The 17,524-nt window shown below is 36.9% G+C and overlaps 2 protein-coding genes across 2 annotated transcripts; both read left to right on the forward strand.

Moving 5' to 3' along the window:
* Positions 1-781: 781 nt before the first annotated feature.
* LOC124605203 (2-(3-amino-3-carboxypropyl)histidine synthase subunit 1) lies at positions 782-17,207 on the forward strand. The gene is made up of 4 exons (XM_047136737.1): positions 782-1,120; positions 14,461-15,295; positions 15,377-15,542; positions 15,652-17,207. Exons 2-4 carry the CDS (start codon positions 14,559-14,561, stop codon positions 16,003-16,005), a joined length of 1,257 nt encoding a protein of 418 aa, XP_046992693.1. The 5' UTR covers positions 782-1,120; positions 14,461-14,558; the 3' UTR covers positions 16,006-17,207.
* Positions 3,168-9,590, forward strand: LOC124606073. The gene is made up of 6 exons (XM_047138037.1): positions 3,168-3,657; positions 4,053-4,151; positions 4,266-4,364; positions 4,478-4,576; positions 4,694-4,793; positions 9,173-9,590. The coding sequence occupies exons 1-5, from the start codon at positions 3,168-3,170 to the stop codon at positions 4,720-4,722; spliced, it is 816 nt and encodes a 271-aa protein (XP_046993993.1). The 3' UTR covers positions 4,723-4,793; positions 9,173-9,590.
* Positions 17,208-17,524: the final 317 nt, after the last annotated feature.

Below are 17,524 nucleotides of genomic sequence, written 5' to 3' on the forward strand. Positions count from 1 at the left end.
GTGAAAATTAATTCTGTTTGGGTGCCCATGTTATCACAGTGCGATCAGATAGATTTTGATCCGTTTCTTGACTTAATGTAGGGACAACCCTTCTTACAATTCACTGTCAGCAGTTCCAACCAAAGGCAAACTGTGATACTTCTTAGCAAAATGGTAGGAAGGCATCAGAAGGATCACAATGTGCACTAGTGATTAATTGTGATTTACTATAGAAGCGAGTCTCAAAACTTCTGGAAAGTGTCAGAGCTCACGAAGCACTCAGAATCGAACGTCACCTAAAACCTGGATTTGTCTCAGTTGCTTTGTGACAGCGTCAGAGAGACGCTATCGACCTGAGGATTTTTCATGGCTTTCAGAAACACCCAGTTTCAAAAAACCGCTTACGCCACTCATAAATGGTGAACGTATTAGAGGAGCTATACCGCATTTGGTATGAAAATTACGTTGTACAGTTGCCGGAGGCTTTGATTCTTGAAACCAAAACACACAGTGATCACTCTCGGAACAAGTGAAAACAACCATATTTGCTATAATAATCCTTATTCACTAGCACTTTCAGTGACGTGATTAGTACTAGCGTGCTACACGGTTGTTTTCCCACGAAATGATGCCAAGACTAGATCTGAAACTCGTAACGGACTTCCAAACGCAACCAATAACGTCACTGGGCTACCACGCGAGTGGCGCCACTGAAATTGCATGTGGAAACACTCGGATATCTGTGAGGTCACTCGAGCGACACCACTTTTAGCCACGCCAATAAAAGTTTAAATGAAGAGCTCGGCTTTTGGCCCTCTGTCACTTAGACATTCGTTTCAAACAAGAAAACTAGAATTATAACCTTCTTAGTTTCAGCAATTGACATTGCAGGGACGGGAGCGTCGCAGTCTATATGCTTCTATGATCTAGGCCCGTAAATTAAACTGCTGTCAACTTTTCTGACTGCCGGGCCAGCTGAGTGGCTGAGGGATACATGTGCATGTTTTCGTTGCCTGTGCAATTGAGTTACTGCATTTGAAGTATGTAGTTTGCGTACTGCGTAGTCTTTGGCAGAGGCGTCAACGACACGTGGGTTTGTGTTTATATCGGTTCTATAGGACGTAGGAGCAAAAGCAGGATTGTGACCGCAAAGAAACCTTTAGGGAGAGCTCGGCTCGAAACGAAAATAACCAATAGCATTTCAGGGTAGCGATACCCAATAGGATTGCTCGTTTCGAAAGAGCCGTGGCGCAGACATTTTTCTCATTCGAAAGTTACACACACGTGCGGTTTTGTCAGCAGATACGTATGGAATAAGTGTATTTTGCCCTGTTACTTTGTGCTGTGGAGTTGTCCGTGTAAGCAGTGAAATTTTTGTGTCCAACATGATTTTTCAGTGTCATGTGTGCGATAAAATCTATCCTAAAAAAGGAAATTTGAATAGACACCTGTTAGAGGTTCATGGACTGCAAATAGAGCAGAAAAAATTGTTTGTGTGCGCCCTGTGTAATGAAAGAAGTACTTCTGAAAAGTGCCTGTTTGAACATTTACGGTCGGCACATGAGGTAGATGTGAAATGTGAAATATTACATTTCAGCACCGCTGATGAATTTCAGAAGTGGAAGGAGGAAACTGAGCAGACAACGCTCTCAAAGTTCGTCAAACGTCGTGGTTCCCATGCTAAGGTTGATTCAGAAGTTGTTTCTTATATTTGTCACCGGTCTGGTAAGTTTGTGTCTAGAGGAAAAAACGTGCGATGTCTTAAATTGCAAGGTAGTAGTAAGATTGATGCACTGTGCCCTGCTAAGATGAGAGTAGATATGAAAAAGAATGGAACCTGCTGTGTGAAATATGTTTCAACCCATGTTGGCCACAAATCCGAGTTATGCCATCTGCAACTAACAAAAAGAGAAAGGGAAAGTATTGCTGCAGATATAGCAAGTGGCATACCATTCTCTGTCATATTAGACAAAATTCGAGATACAGTTGTAGATTCGAACTTGGAAAGGATACATTTGATTACGAGACAGGATCTACATAATATAGATCAGTCTTATAATTTGTCCTTCAAGTCAATAAGACATCATAATGATGCAATAAGTGTAGAAGCATGGGTAAATGAAGTAAATGGTGGAGACAGTCCTTGTGTGCTTTTCTATAAACCACAGGATGTAGTCCTTGATTCGTACCCACAATTAAAGCGCTCTGATTTTGCATTGATAATTATGAACAATGCTCAAGGCGAGATATTAAAGAAATATGGGAACGACTGCGTTTGTGTTGATGGGACACATGGTCTTAATGGATATAATTTTGAACTTATAACTCTACTAGTGCTAGACGATCTAAGACAAGGGTTTCCATGCGCGTTTCTAATATCTAACAGGAATGACTCCCAGATGCTGTCCATATTTTTCCAGCACATAAAGAGGCAGGTTGGATCAATTTCGCCAAATGTTTTTATGTCGGATTTGGCCGAGTCTTTCTTTATTGCATGGAATGATGTAATGGCAGCTCCAGCTATGCGACTTTATTGTACATGGCATGTTGATAGATGTTGGAGGAAGAATATCAAATGTAAGATTCAAGGTGTAGAAAAACAAGGTGAAGTATACAAGCAAATCAGAACTTTGATGCATGAGCAGGATGTAGATTCATTTGATGAGATGTTAAATATTGTGCTAGAGAGATTGGAATGTGATCCTGATACAGTTCAATTTGCCACATACTTCCGAGACAACTATGTTGGGAATGCAAATTCTTGGGCATATTGCCATAGATTGAATGCTGGAATCAATACCAACATGCATATAGAAAGAATGCATCGCACTATTAAATATATATATCTAGGTAGTAAATGTGTCAAGCGTTTGGACAAAGCTATTTTTGCATTGATGTCATTTGTGAAGCACAAGCTGTTTGACAGGCTTATTGTGCTAAATAAAGGTAAACTGACGAGTAAACTTAAGGACATTCGGCTTCGGCATAAATCAGGGAATAATATTAAGGAGGACTTCATTACTATGGAGTTTTCTGGTTGGAAAGTGCGTTCTTCTTCAAGAAGGTCAACAGATTATTTTGTATATGATAATGACTTTCAGTGCAACTGCAGATTGATGTGCATTAAATGCAGGGCTTGCATTCATAGGTATTCTTGTACATGTATTGACTATACCATCAAATGGAATATGTGCAAGCACGTACATAGTGTTTGCCAGATTCAGTTAAAGCAGCAACCTTCTGAACACCTAAGAAATAGTGAAGTTACACTTACTGAGAGTGAAGATATTTCTGTTGTAGACGAGAAAACAGAAATACTAGCGGAGGTAACGAAAAAAAGTGTTAATGATTCTGTACCTTTGTCAGTCCAAAGAAGGGAACTTATCGCAGAGTTTTCTGGTATTGTATCTGAGCTGACCTCAAATGACTTGGAAACTGCTAAAAAAATGTTATCGTCACTAAAGGCAACTGTAGCTGTCGGAATGTTGCAGCAAAAACAGGCACCGCTGCAGATAGAAAGGAAACAATCACAAAAGATTTTACCTCAACGTAGACTGTACTCTACAAAGAAAAACAAAAGGAGTAATAATGCATCCCTGGTGCTACCAAATTCAGAAGAATCCAGTTTGATCAAATTATCTCTACTGGCAGACAAAGAAGATGCACTTGTGGGAAAAGGTATGTTACTAGTGCCCCCGCCCCCTTCCCCTCCCAACAACGTACATCCCTGCAGCAAAAAATGCTTGTAATGAAGCAGTCTGGTAAAATTCTACGTATGACTCAAGTGGCATAGTGTGCTGCTGATGGCAATGATCAATTATGAAGTAAATAATTAATGCTGTTCCTGTTCTCTAGTTGTCAGGTTCTCGTATGTACCCTTGTTTGCTCAGTAATTTAATTATCCTTGTAAAGCAAACATTTAGAACAAGTATTTACAAGAAACAAAATATACAGAATAAATAAACGGTCATTGCCAGTATCACAGCACCACGCCGCCTGAGCTATAAGTAAAACTTAACCAGTGCTCTATTATCTGTTAATGTCAGCAATCTAATATAATATACTGTTTGCAGGTTCAGCTGTTAAAAAGCAACCAACAATAAAAAATACAGAGGGTGTAGCAGGTCCATTCCCCATTACAGCATGTGCCCTACAGCACAGCCCGACGAATCGTGAGTATTATAAATCCAGGTATTAATGTACCTTTTTGTTATAAAATATCATTCTAGTTTTATGCCATAGTTCCTTGTAAGTTACAGCAATCCGGTTTGCAATTCTGCTTGCAGGCTCAACTCCCATGATTCAGCCAATAGCAAAACAGGCTGAGGTGGTATCTAGTCCGTCTCTCGCTACATCGTATGTGCTGAAACACAGCCCGAGGAATAGTGAGTACTATGAATCAAGATATTAGTGCACCTCCGTGTTATGCCATTGTTTATTTTTGTCACAGCTCCTTATAAATTACTTACTGTAACTTAGTTTGCATTTCTGCCTGCAGGCTCAACTTCCACAATTCAACCAATACCAAAACAGGCTGTGGTGGTACCACATCCATCCATCGGTACAGTGCGTGTGTTGCTACACAGCTCAACAAATGGTGATTTTCTATGAATTCAGGCATTAGTGCATCTCTTTATTATAAAATGTTATTCCAGCTTTATGCTAGTCCCTTGTAAGTTATTTATAGCAATTTGGTTTTAAATGCTGATTGCAGGTGCTGTTCTCCCACATTTAAACCAGTGACAGGGCAGGATAAGATGGTATCAGTGCCTTCCCTTACTACAGCGCATGTTCTGCAACACGGCTATGGAATGGTATTATAAATTCAGGCAGTATTTGTGGATCCTTTCTGATCTGAAATTTTGCTTGTCAACTACAACCTTCCTTATGACATTTCATTTCTGATTTATACCAAAGACAAGTGTCCTTTTGTTTAATTGAAATTTTTTTACCACTTGTCGGACTGGTTTTTCTTCACAAAATATATTAGTACAAATATAGCTATATAATAGTGTTATACATTCTTTCTGTATTGATGATGTTATGGCCAATATTTCACATTACAGGCATAGGCAATTGTCTTGGTTACGAATTAAACTGTATCAGGATCACATACATCCTTGTTGTGAATCATGTTGTCTGCACTGGCGATTTGTTCACGTGTCCCAGTACACCTCGCACATGAAGTACACTTCACTAGGAAAATTAAAAAATGCTGTAACTTTTGAATCACTGCAGATAGGACGTAAACTCTTTCACCTTAATCCATAAGAAACACTACAGTTTACATCCTTAATGGACATTACATGCAAGTTACACCAAGAATTATATTTAGCAATAGTTTTTAAATGAGGCTAAATTTCAGTCCATAGTCTTCCTTATAATAATATCATACACACTTTATTTTACTCCTAACTAAACTTAAATTCAGAGAATCTTACCTTGCTCACTGAGGAGAAAGTGTCAGATGCAGTGAACACCAAATGAAAAGGCTAAATAAGACAATGCAGTGTGGTAGTCAGCACTCAGTATGATATAACCACCACTAGATATTGACATCTTCAGCCTTTAGAGCATAATTTCAAAAGTTTGATTAGTTGAACAATCTTTTTAGCTTGAAGTAAATGAAGTTGTCAACATAGAAAATACCCAACATTTTTATAATTTTCATTCAAGTTATGACTCACTATAAATAGATTTTTAAAACACAGGTTGGTTGTGAGACAGCATGGCTGTGATAGATGGAATGTGCCATACGGTATATAGGCAAGATTGTGAACTCACTTTGTATGAGTGTTTTTCTCCATAATTCTCTCCCATGCCGCTCAGATGTCTAAAAATGTACTCTTTGTGAAGACTGTCTCTGTAAGTTGAAGCAGTGACCAGCAACACAATATTCTGTTTACTCTTGATTCAATGCTTAACATATTCTGCAATTGACACTTATTACAAGTTAATAGCACATGCATAAGCCAACAGCGAATGTGTTAATTGCTAATATTTGAAACTTGTGAGTAGCTAAATGACATAATGCTAGTGTAATGGCTTCCTACTGCCCTCACAAATTATAAACATTAGTTTTTGAATTTTTTTTCCCCTTCACACCACTTTTCAGCACCTGATATGTGCTCGCAACATTTTTGCTGTTTGGAAAGGTTTTAAAAAAATTTATTTCAACACAGTTAGCCAAGATATTTTTAGCCAAAATAATCAAAGTTTAGTTCTGCTAGCTGCAAAGGTATGCAGTGAACTCTTTAAATGCTATTAGTAGACCTTACATGAGGATTGATTGTTGGGGGATATGGTAGTTACTTTATGCATTGATTATCTCTTTGTTCTGTGTTCAGGAGTGTAACAGGCTCGTACTGTATGTGATGAGACTAAAAGTTTTCCAATGAGAGTGTGGATGTGCAGTTCTTAACATACTAGACTTCCATTCGTTGGTGTGACAGTCAATTCCTAATCTAACAACACAGGTTCATTTTTTCACTATTTTTGAAACTCCCTCCAGACTAATAGCCAGAATGCTTCTTTTGAGAATTTAGGGATTTTTCCTCCTAACTTTGGATGCCTGTTTCGTTGTTAGCCGTTTCACCCTTTCAGTTACATATAATGGTAAAATTTTACTTGCGGTTCAGGTGGCGTGCTGTGCTGATGTCAACAGCGACCAACCATGAAATAAATAATTAATCCTGTTCCTACTCTATGGTTGACGTGTTCTTGCATGTACCCGCGTCTGCTCAGTAAATTAATTATCTTAGTAAAGCGAACATTTAGAAAAAGTGCTTACAAGAAATGAAATATTAGAGAATAATTTCCAGCACTGCACGGTCGTTGCCAACATCACCACACGAGGGCGCCTAAGCCGTAAGTAAAGTTTAACCCATATAAATGTGATATCTTCTTGTTTCCTCATTGTCATACCACAAGGAGCATGAGTGCACCAGCTAATGCGCAGCAATAAGTTAATAAGTTACTTGTCCTGTGACGAGTCGGAGAATTAAAGTGCCATAAGATTACACCAAGCTTCCTGGTACGACAGTGGCCACCAATAGACACTGTAGTATTCGTGAAGATGAGTGTGTCAAGTTGACAGATTCTCAGTATGTCCTACAAATAATGATTTGATAGTGTGCACACTTGATTGTATTTGGGCCTAACTTTTTGTTCTTAGTATTGGTTACGTTGAGGCTTCTGTGCATCTCATCTCTACTGTGATTTTCAGAGCAACTGTATTACCTAAAGTTCTAATCCAAAGGTCCATTAATGTGGTTGCTCTTGAATCCTGTAGTCTAAGATTATCTTTTCACACAATTTCTTATGGTATTTCCAGTACTTGAGAAGGAACTCACAAATTGTTCATTGTTTTGAACACATATTATCCACTGCCCACTTACTGTTCCATATTGAAGCATAACTACTGTTTTGTAATAGGATTAGTTACATTTGGCTTGTAAATGTCATGTGACGTTACACATTGTGCCACAATAATCTTTACTAATGGTTAATTGTGTCTAAAATTAATAAAGTCTTAGCCCAACATTCCTTACTAGTTCCAAACTGTTTGCAGTTTTCACCACTGGCTTGTGAAATATACTTGATTACACTTTCAATACACATAAGGTACTAGAGCTACCATTGTGTGTCTGTGCCCAGTGCATGTCAGGAGAGCACCAAACTGGGCAGTGACTTTTAAGTATTTTATTTACTGCCAAAAATATGTCAATAAATGTGATCTTTAAAAACAAATAAATCACCAAAGTAAAAACTGAGATTAACCCATCTGGAACTGACAAACTTCCATTGCTCGACTGATTGCTGTGGGATGTTGACAGTTGGATAAAATGGTGTCTTTTTTGTCCTTCGCAACATATAGTGTAAACCATCATCCCATCCCCTGTGTTAGTCTCGCCTGCAAAGTTAACAAACATCCAAAGGTTATACTTGGCAGTATTACATTTCCAGATCAGGATGATCAGTATTTAAATTATGGTTTTCTCTACATTTGAGGTGCAATGAGTCTTATGTCTTATGCTGATTTCTCTTAGACAGGTAACTTTTGAAACTGAATAAGCTCACTGCACTGTTAATGGTAACAACTTATTTATAGTTTCCATCAGATAATACTAACCTTACAAGAATTCTTCTTGAGGTATAGTTTATGGGTTGAAAGGCTGTGGTCAGTGTATAAAACTACTACTCCAAGTGCGGGAGACATCTTCAGAGGTACAATTGTAGCTTCCATTCTACCTCGGAAGATGTCTCCCGCAGTTAGAGATGAAACGTCAGGAAGAAGTAATTTTATACATCAACCATGGCCTTTTAACCTGGAAATTTTGACTCAAGAAAATGTTGGCCATGAAAGTCTACATTGTATGACTTTACAAAAATTGTCACCTGCTGTGTCCCATAGAAGTAAATAGTTAATAGTAGTAATGTTTAAGCACATACTAAATAAATCAATTATATTCAGCAACATGTTCAAGCATATTATTTAAGGATGTATCATTCAAAATTAAGCACAATTTGTTTGTTTTCACTGAGAAAGAAATAGAACTGCACAAACAATGTATTCTACACTATGCTAATTTTTATTTTACCTCTTTGTGATGCTGTGGATTGGAAATAATACCTGGCAGAAGAGATATGGTGTGATTTGGATCCATTGTCTGAATGGAAATGTTGGTATACTTAAAAGCTTTATAGAAGAGGTCAGGACATGTCAAATTAGCAACAGATAAAATATTTGCGCACCATTATTTCTAGATACTATTTTTGTACTACAATATGCTAAGAGGGCAAATTCTCTATATTGATCTGTTTCACCTTGTTCAAGTACTTAACACTATGTTGCCTACTATGTAGCCTTTTGACATTGCATACAGCTAAACAAAAGGACACTTTCATTTTGGGAACTGCTTTTCAACAATGAAATTATTTCAGAGATAGTACTCGGAACCATTGAAAAAAGACTACATCATTGCCAGATAAGTAAAGCAAAATTCTGTCTCAAAAGTAACTGACAATAAGTAAATCAAGATAATTGTTGGTTTTTGTTATTTTTGGGGGGCTTTTAGATAAGTGTGTGAAGAACTGGATTGGTTGTATGCTATAAACGGCACTGGTAGACTGAATTTTGGAGCAACTATACCCTTGAAATGTCTATTATTTTGCCCTCGATTTGATGTTTCAGCAACCTGTGATGCCAGGAAACTCACAGATAAACTAAATCATGTGCCAGATGTCGAGCACCATTTTGTTTGGAAGTTCCATTGTTCTGTGTGCGAACAGTTTTGGAAGTTTGGATGAATCAAGTTTCTGAAACTGACTGGAAAGAAACTTAATTTTCAAAAACTAAGATTTTATTGCAATTCATGATACTGTGAAATATTTTTATAATTGCTGTACATTCAGCTAAAAGTTACAGTAAAATTTTCTTGTAAGTTATGCCTGCAGAAACTTTTGTACTGAATTTAATCTTTTCTTTTGGTTTATAATTTTGATTTAAAATCTATTTTCTGTTTATATATGAAGTTTCAATTGTGTATCTTAATATTTGTAGCTGATGTGTAGAATATTTGAAAACTTTTTTTTCACGTTCTGTATGTTTTGTACGTCACTGTATTACTTCATAAAGTCTATAAGATATGACGACGACAAATTATGAATGTAGTCTTAAAATTGTATTGATAAATCATAATTAAAAATGTAATATTTAAATTCCAATCAACTGTTTAATTTTTTCCCATAACATACTCAAAATGTAAATGTGTCCTGATGACCCTGGTGTATCTTACGTGTTGCAATGTTCAAGTAACAGGTAATAATGAGAGACAATTCGTATGAGTGACTGCATTGGCAGTGTAAGCTGTGAACGCAATTTCATGTTAGCAAAAGCAAGCATCATCGGCAGGGAACCAGCGACTTGGATATTGAAATTGTAGACCAGCCACAAGTTACATATAATTTTTCTTTATTTTGAGTAGTTTCATTCAACAAACGTGAGCAGCTTCATAAAATTGTGGCCAACAGCCACACATTACTTATGTCAGACTGTATACAGCACCGACGTCATACAAAAATAAAACAACAAATGAATGGACATCCATGTTAGTTTTTGGGATTTGAAATAAGTTGCTGATCTCGACCTGATACTTTGGCATTGAATAAAGACAGAATCAAAGAGCCTATGCTTTGAAAGGACCTTTTAATTTGCAGAATATTTCTAAAATTTTCCAGCTTGGAAGTTTTTGAATAATGAAGCAAAATAAATTTCTGGTAACATGAAACTCTTGCAGTTAGGTGGTTGTAACATGCATATAGTTCATTGCACTTTTAAAACTGGTGTGTCACAAACAAATTAGGAAAGACCACTATTTTCAGAGCCTTGTATTGTGTGTTTCACGATTTGCCTACGCGAAGGTGTCAATATACAGAATATATAGTGTCTTCAGGTTTTCCTTTGCAATTCTGTGGCACAAAATGGATTGTAAATGTGGCCCAACTAGCTTTTAAATTCTCCCACATCTAAGAACTTATATTTCTCAATTGGCTTAGAATTAAACTCTTACCTGATTCAGAGTGTTTGAAAACTCTATCTTAACAGTTGGAGACAAATTCTTAGGTCAAAAATTGGCTTTTTTTTTTCACTGACAGCACATCCTTTCAAAAAATTTTATGTGATTTTCTAACTGATGTACCTATGGCTTATTTTTTGTGTAATGAGTTGTTCACTTGTACCACCTGATCAATGCAGCAAGTTGTCAGTTCAGACATTTTGCATAATCGTAAAATCCCTCGTGTAGGCTGACATGAAGAATGTTAAGAATCTGATCACTGCACAATGCTTCGTGTATTTTGGATTTCACTGCAAAGGTACCAAAAGAAAGTTAAGGACTTGACTGACTGACATCTTGAGGCTAAAAGAAGAAATGTATTCCTGTATTATTGGTATAATACAAAAGCTACTTGAAGGCGAACCACTGAAATATAAACCTACTCATGCAATTTCATGTTTGGACCTATCAGCAGCATTAAATCAAGAAACAGCTGTATAAAGATTGAGATTATGACTTTAAATTCTCTTTCTGGTGAAAATTTGTGTTTGTGTCAAACAACAATTTGTCAATATTTGTAACGATGCTCATATTCAAAAAGAAAAAAAAAATTGGCATTTTTCAAAATAAGTGAAACTTGGTTGGATGAACCTCATTACATTGCCACAAAAGAATGTTGTAATTTTGTAGAATTTCTTAAAATGTCAGTACTTTGCCTGGAAATGCTGTTGTAGAAAGAGGTTTTTCAATAAACTGAATGTATTTCCAGAATTGATGCTCACTCTGTAGCAGCGTGTGCGCTGATATGAAACTTCCTGTCAGATTGAGAATGTGTGCCAGAGCTAGACTCAAACTTGAGTAGGCAGTGATGTACTGGCAGAAATGAGGTTGGGGTTTGAGTTGTACACGGGTAGTTCAGATAAGAGAGCACTTGCCCGAGTTCGAGTCTTGGTCTGGCACACAGTTTTAATCTGTCAGGAAGTTTCTGAGTGTATTGTTGAGAGTTAGAGTGAAAAGTATTCTTGCTCATAATGCTTGCACAGTGTTGACAATTTTAAAATCAACAGAAGTTTAATTCTGTCTATGTGTAATCCAAGTTGCTTGTACATAGATGACAAAAGAAGCAACTAAGTGAAACTGAAAAACAACAAGGACAAAAATTATCCAGAAAAGGAATGAAATCTAAAATTAATGTGTTACAATCCCTGAAAACAAAAGTGTCTGCTGAAGCACCTAAAATTATGTCAGAAATTGATGTTTGAGAAAGTATACATTGGTAAGTGTGCTACAGAATGGTCGGTCAAAGTCAAACATGCAGGGAGGCTAATGCAGATGGGCAGGGATATGCAGGGTGTATGTTGTACCTGTTACACACACTTTATCACTTGTCTCAACAGGCTTGATGGGATGAAAAATCAGCTTTCCTGACAAACATTCAAACTGCCACATCACCAAGTAATCATTGATGAGTCGCCACAGTTTATTCAAATATAGCTAATACACAGTTGTGTAACTTCATATTGCATAGTGTAGGTGTAATGACAATTTGCTGCAAAAGGAATTTTTTTTGTAAACAAATCAATGTAAGATTATGAATACCTTAACAAAATTCAATGAGAAACTTCAAGTTTTCTTTCAAGATTAACTGTAACATTCTACCATCATTAATCCATGAGATGTGACTGGATTTTAATCTCTCTGTTCTGTGTCACTATTTTCATGTACTGGCCATTTAACCCTTCAGTTGACCCTAATATGTCTGGCTTAAACAAACAGACAGTGTTGCATAAATGCAGCCATGTGACATTTTGATGTGCACTATCCTTCAGATGATCACTCCACTTGGTCAGTCATGCTGTATGTGGTGTACATCTTGACATGGTTCATATCGGACATCATATAATTTTAAAACAAACAATTTGTTCTTTCCAGTGTAGTATGTATGCCTAAACCCATACAGTAAATATAATACATGACAACATTGAATTTGAAAATTCAAATTTGGTGGCCACCCTGATGTTTGTACAAAGAATAAATTACTTTTCTGCAAATAGATTCTGAAATTATGTAAAGCCTCAGTTTCATTATAATAGGTAGCGGCCAAAAGCAAGGAAATGTCTGGCCATAGTGAGGTTTAACATGGCAAAAATTGGGGAAATGTGCCATTTCATTTTCAATATTTTCGTTTGCTTTTGTTATATAATTTAGAACACTCGCTCCCCACAGAATTTGAAACTATAGAATTACTGAAGTAATCTGTAAACTAATTTGTATAGCAATTGTCCTTAATCGGGCCGTCAGTGGTGCCTCGACCCTACTTATGTTAACCTACCATGGAACATGCCATATCCCAGTCAGTTTGCTGCACTAATTGTAACACTTACAGAACAAAAGCCACTAAATATTACATGCAGTACATGTGTGTGACGCTACAGTTAGGGATCGGGACAACTTTGCTTTACACCCTTTACGTGTAAAATCTTAACCACTTTCACTAGGCCCAAATATAATGAGAATTAAAACATGTCTAAAGTGCGAAAATTAGGGAACAAACCAGAGTCGAACACCTTAATCTCAAAGTCCATTCTCTGTTGTGTACAAAATTGTTTCTTGTGATACGTGCTGACACTGCATACAACATAATGAGTTAAGTTTGTCACAGGAATAACTTTATTACCAATCTAGAGGGATATCGAAAAAGTTGCAGAAGTGGATGGCTTTGAATAAATCCACATGAAACTAAACTGAAACGTTCAAAGGAATTTTACATTGCAATGTTACAAATTATTTTTCTACCAGCTTTATGTGATTTTTTCGCGGCATATACACTGCCATTTTTTTGTTATAAGATAAATGATCATTTAATAACAAAATAAACACATAATTGTAGCAAGCAACAAAGTTCGTCAAGACAGATATTCATTAAACTAAGTGTTACAAGTTACAAAAATATCAGTGGATCTAAACAATACGTGAATGTTCCAGCACAATAAGCACACGCATATTAACAGAAGAATGTTGAAGATTAGGTGGGTGGATCACGTAACTAATGAGGAGGTATTGAATAGGATTGGGGAGAAGTTTGTGGCACAACTTGACTAGAAGAAGGGATCAGTTGGTAGGACATGTCCTGAGGCATCAAGGGATCACAAATTTAGCATTGGAGGGTAAAAATCGTAGAGGGAGACCAAGAGATGAATACGCTAAGCAGATTCAGAAGGATGTAGGTTGCAGTAGGTACTGGGAGATGAAGGAGCTTGCACAGGATAGATTAGCGTGGAGCTAGCTGCATCAAACCAATCTCAGGACTGAAGACCACAACAACATTGACAATATGAACCACGTTATGTTTACCTCCCTTTTTTCACAAAAATAACAGCAGTGACAAAATACACCATTGCACTTCTTATAAAAAAGTAACGAAACATTTCACTAGTATAGTTGAAAAATCGTCAAAAAGCTGTTGCCAAACAGGTATTTTGTCTTCCTCTCCTAAGTAATCGTACCACTAAAAGACTGCCAGTGCAAGGAAAACAGGTATTTACTGATGATGCGTAATTTTGTTGCTGGTAAAAAGAGTTGTCAACACGTTTCACTTGGCCGCATGTAAAAACGGTAACTATCGTACTAACATTAGGAATTTCGCAGTAACTATGTTAACTGTCCATCTACATGTGAAAAGGCAACATGACAAGACTATTTGTTGTTAAAATTAATGCCAAATTTCAGCTATAAATGAGAAAACGAATAACTATCTCAAAAGATTGGCGCGTATGCAGTCCATGTTATTGAAGATGACATGTAAACACCAAAGATAAAGTTGTTCACGCCAGGTTCATCCAAAGCGAAGCAATCCTATTGGCTCTAGCCACCTTGAAATTCTATTGGTTGGTCTCGTTTCGAGCCGAGCTGTCCCCAACGGCAAGTGACCGCAAAGGCGTCGGAAATTGTCTTTGGAATAAATAGGATTGATAGTGAGTGCGTTTGTAATAATAGATTTTCTTTTTATTGTACTTGTAGAAGATGGATGAAAGCAGTAATGCTGTCGTTGTAACAGCGTCAGCTACACGAAAAGTATTTAAACCCTCAATAAACGTTGTGAATAAAATCCCAGAAGCGTTGGCAGATAAGATTAATTCGCATGAGTTGACCCAAGTACTGCCAAAAAATTATAACTTTGAATTGCCGAAGACAATTTGGCGCATTAAACAGATAGAAGCCAAACGAGTTGCTCTTCAAATGCCCGAAGGGTTGCTCATGTTTGCAACAACAATTTGTGACATTATAGAAGAATTTACTGAAGCTGATACTGTGATAATGGGCGACGTAACTTACGGCGCATGCTGCATAGATGATTACACTGCGAAGGCGTTGCGAGTGGATTTACTTGTTCATTATGGCCATAGCTGTCTTATTCCTGTTGATCAAACTATTGGTATCAAAGTTCTTTATATTTTTGTTGACATCAAAATTGATTCACTGCATTTCTTAGAAACAATTCAACATAATTTCCCAAAGGAAGAGAAGATTGGTTTAGTTAGCACTATTCAGTTTGTTGCTACCTTGCATGCTGTTGGCAGAGAACTGAGGGAGCTGGGTTACAAAGTAACTATTCCTCAGAGTCGACCACTTTCTGCAGGAGAAATTTTGGGCTGCACTTCCCCAACAATAAAAGATGTCAATGTGTTGATATATTTAGGAGATGGAAGATTTCATCTTGAAGCAGCCATGATAGCAAATCCTTCACTCAGAGCTTTCAGGTAAATCCTTTTAATATACTGATTGTGCTGTCTGTCATTTGTTATTGGTCGTTTAGTGTGTACATTACATTGTATGTACAGGTATGATCCATATGAAAAAAAATTCACTGAAGAATTTTATGATCATTCAGCAATGCTGAAAATAAGAACTGCTGCTATTCAAAAAGCAAGTGAGGCTTCTAGATTTGGCCTGATATTGGGAACTTTAGGTCGGCAAGGAAATCCCAAAGTTTTGGCAACATTGCAGGTAAAACACAGCCGTGTTGAAGAATTTTGTATGTTTTTAAGTCATTAGAAATAATTGTTTAATAAATTTCTTATGCAAGACACCTGCTTAAATTTCACTTTAAATACAGGAACGAATCTCACTAATGAAGAAAGAAAGCACTGTCGTCCTGTTATCAGAAATCTTCCCTGACAAGCTTAAGATGTTCCCAGATGTAGAAGCATGGATTCAGATTGCTTGTCCACGATTATCCATTGACTGGGGTTATGCATTCACCCAGCCTCTTCTGACACCATTTGAGGCAGCTGTAGCCTTGGGTTCTGTGCATTGGCGGAAGGACGAGGATCGCTATCCAATGGATTTCTATGCTAACACAAGTTTGGGACCTTGGACTCCAAATCATAAAACAACTCCAGACAAGGACGACACTAAGTGTTGTGGTAAGACTGGCTGTAGTCCCTCACAGGCAACAGGCAAACACTAAAGGAAAACTTCTGTTAAATGGAGTCTGTTGTTAGTGTTCTAATGCTTTATAAATCTCTATGGTACATGTTACATCTTCATTGCAAAACATTTTAGAGACTGATTCACTGCTTTCTAATCTAAGAACTTATTTATCAATGTATTTGTCATGTCACAGAAGGTTAGGAACTGTGCTTGAAGAGTTGTTTGACAGGATAACAATTGAGTTGTATGCAGTTAATTTTTCAGTGATGCAGACCTATGTATTTGTAGTTACACTATCCATGGTTTTTACTATTGTCATTTCAGTTTCAAGTCTTTATTCTGCCTGTCAAAGTGTTACGTTTTTGTTAACACCCATTTAGTGCAGTGTTGTATTCTTTGTTGAATATCAGATATTATATGTAGCACACCGTCAGGTGGCTTGCAGAGTATGGATGTAGATGTAGATGCAGATGCAGTAGCCTATACAGTAGAGTGAGTCAGAATGGCTCCTAAATGTTTGAACTAGGACATACAGCACTAGATACCGACAGTACCAAATGAGACACAGAGCGGAGGGAGCTGAGACAGCACCCCAAAAAGTCTTTACTTGCCTGTTTCTTAATTACCGAACCAATCTGTATTTTCAGTGAAATAATAGATACTATGAATAAAGTGATAATATTGTAAGTCTACATGGCCATCTACAGCAAGTTTTTTGATAGGACTAGCTCTTGAACTTGTTAATTAAAGACCAAAACTGTAGGCTCATGGGAACAAAGAACATGGGTAATATTATCAATATGCTTATTGCTTACTTTCGGCCAGTACATTGTTTCCACCCATTTCCAACTTTATCTAAGAAATGATATGTGTGATGTGCAGTATAGAATTTTTGTAGGCATTATGAATGCAGTGTTGATGCCAGTGTGCTGCCTGCCTTTTGAAGAGGATGTGGGACGTATCTCCCTTACATTTACTTCTCCTCACCTGATAGCTGCCGATATGCTAGGTGGTGGTCATGTATTTATGCTCCCAGCATCACCTGTGAAAAGTTTCAAGTTATATTGTGCATGTAGTACCAGAGTTGTTTGTAGTTATATGGAGCAAAGTAGTAGTCAAGCAAAAATGATTGCATTTTTAAAAATAATTTTTATTTTTAGACAGCACCTCTAATTCTCTGCAAAACAGTTGATTATTTTTGTGGTCAGATAGTGAGCTCTTTTCTATTCCAGACTGTGTAATTGCTAAAAATAGTACTATTTTATGACACAAACATTCTATTGTATTACAGACAATTGCTCCAAAATTATGAACGGGCTCTTTGCATTTTATGTATTATTTTATAGAAGTTTGATATGAGTACTTTCAGATCTGGAGATCACACAGTACTGCACATTTCAAAGTAAATTATTGCATCTACTCCATGAAATGTTTTGAAATTTAAAATCTGGTTTCAAATTCTTTGCCCACATGATAAGATCTGTGTGAGACAGCCAGATGTCTCCTGGTCTCTCCTACATACAAAAGCTTACTTCATGATTCTTAAATCAATTGTT

Source organism: Schistocerca americana, chromosome 3 (genome assembly GCF_021461395.2).
Source record: "Schistocerca americana isolate TAMUIC-IGC-003095 chromosome 3, iqSchAmer2.1, whole genome shotgun sequence".
NCBI lineage: Eukaryota > Metazoa > Arthropoda > Insecta > Orthoptera > Acrididae > Schistocerca > Schistocerca americana.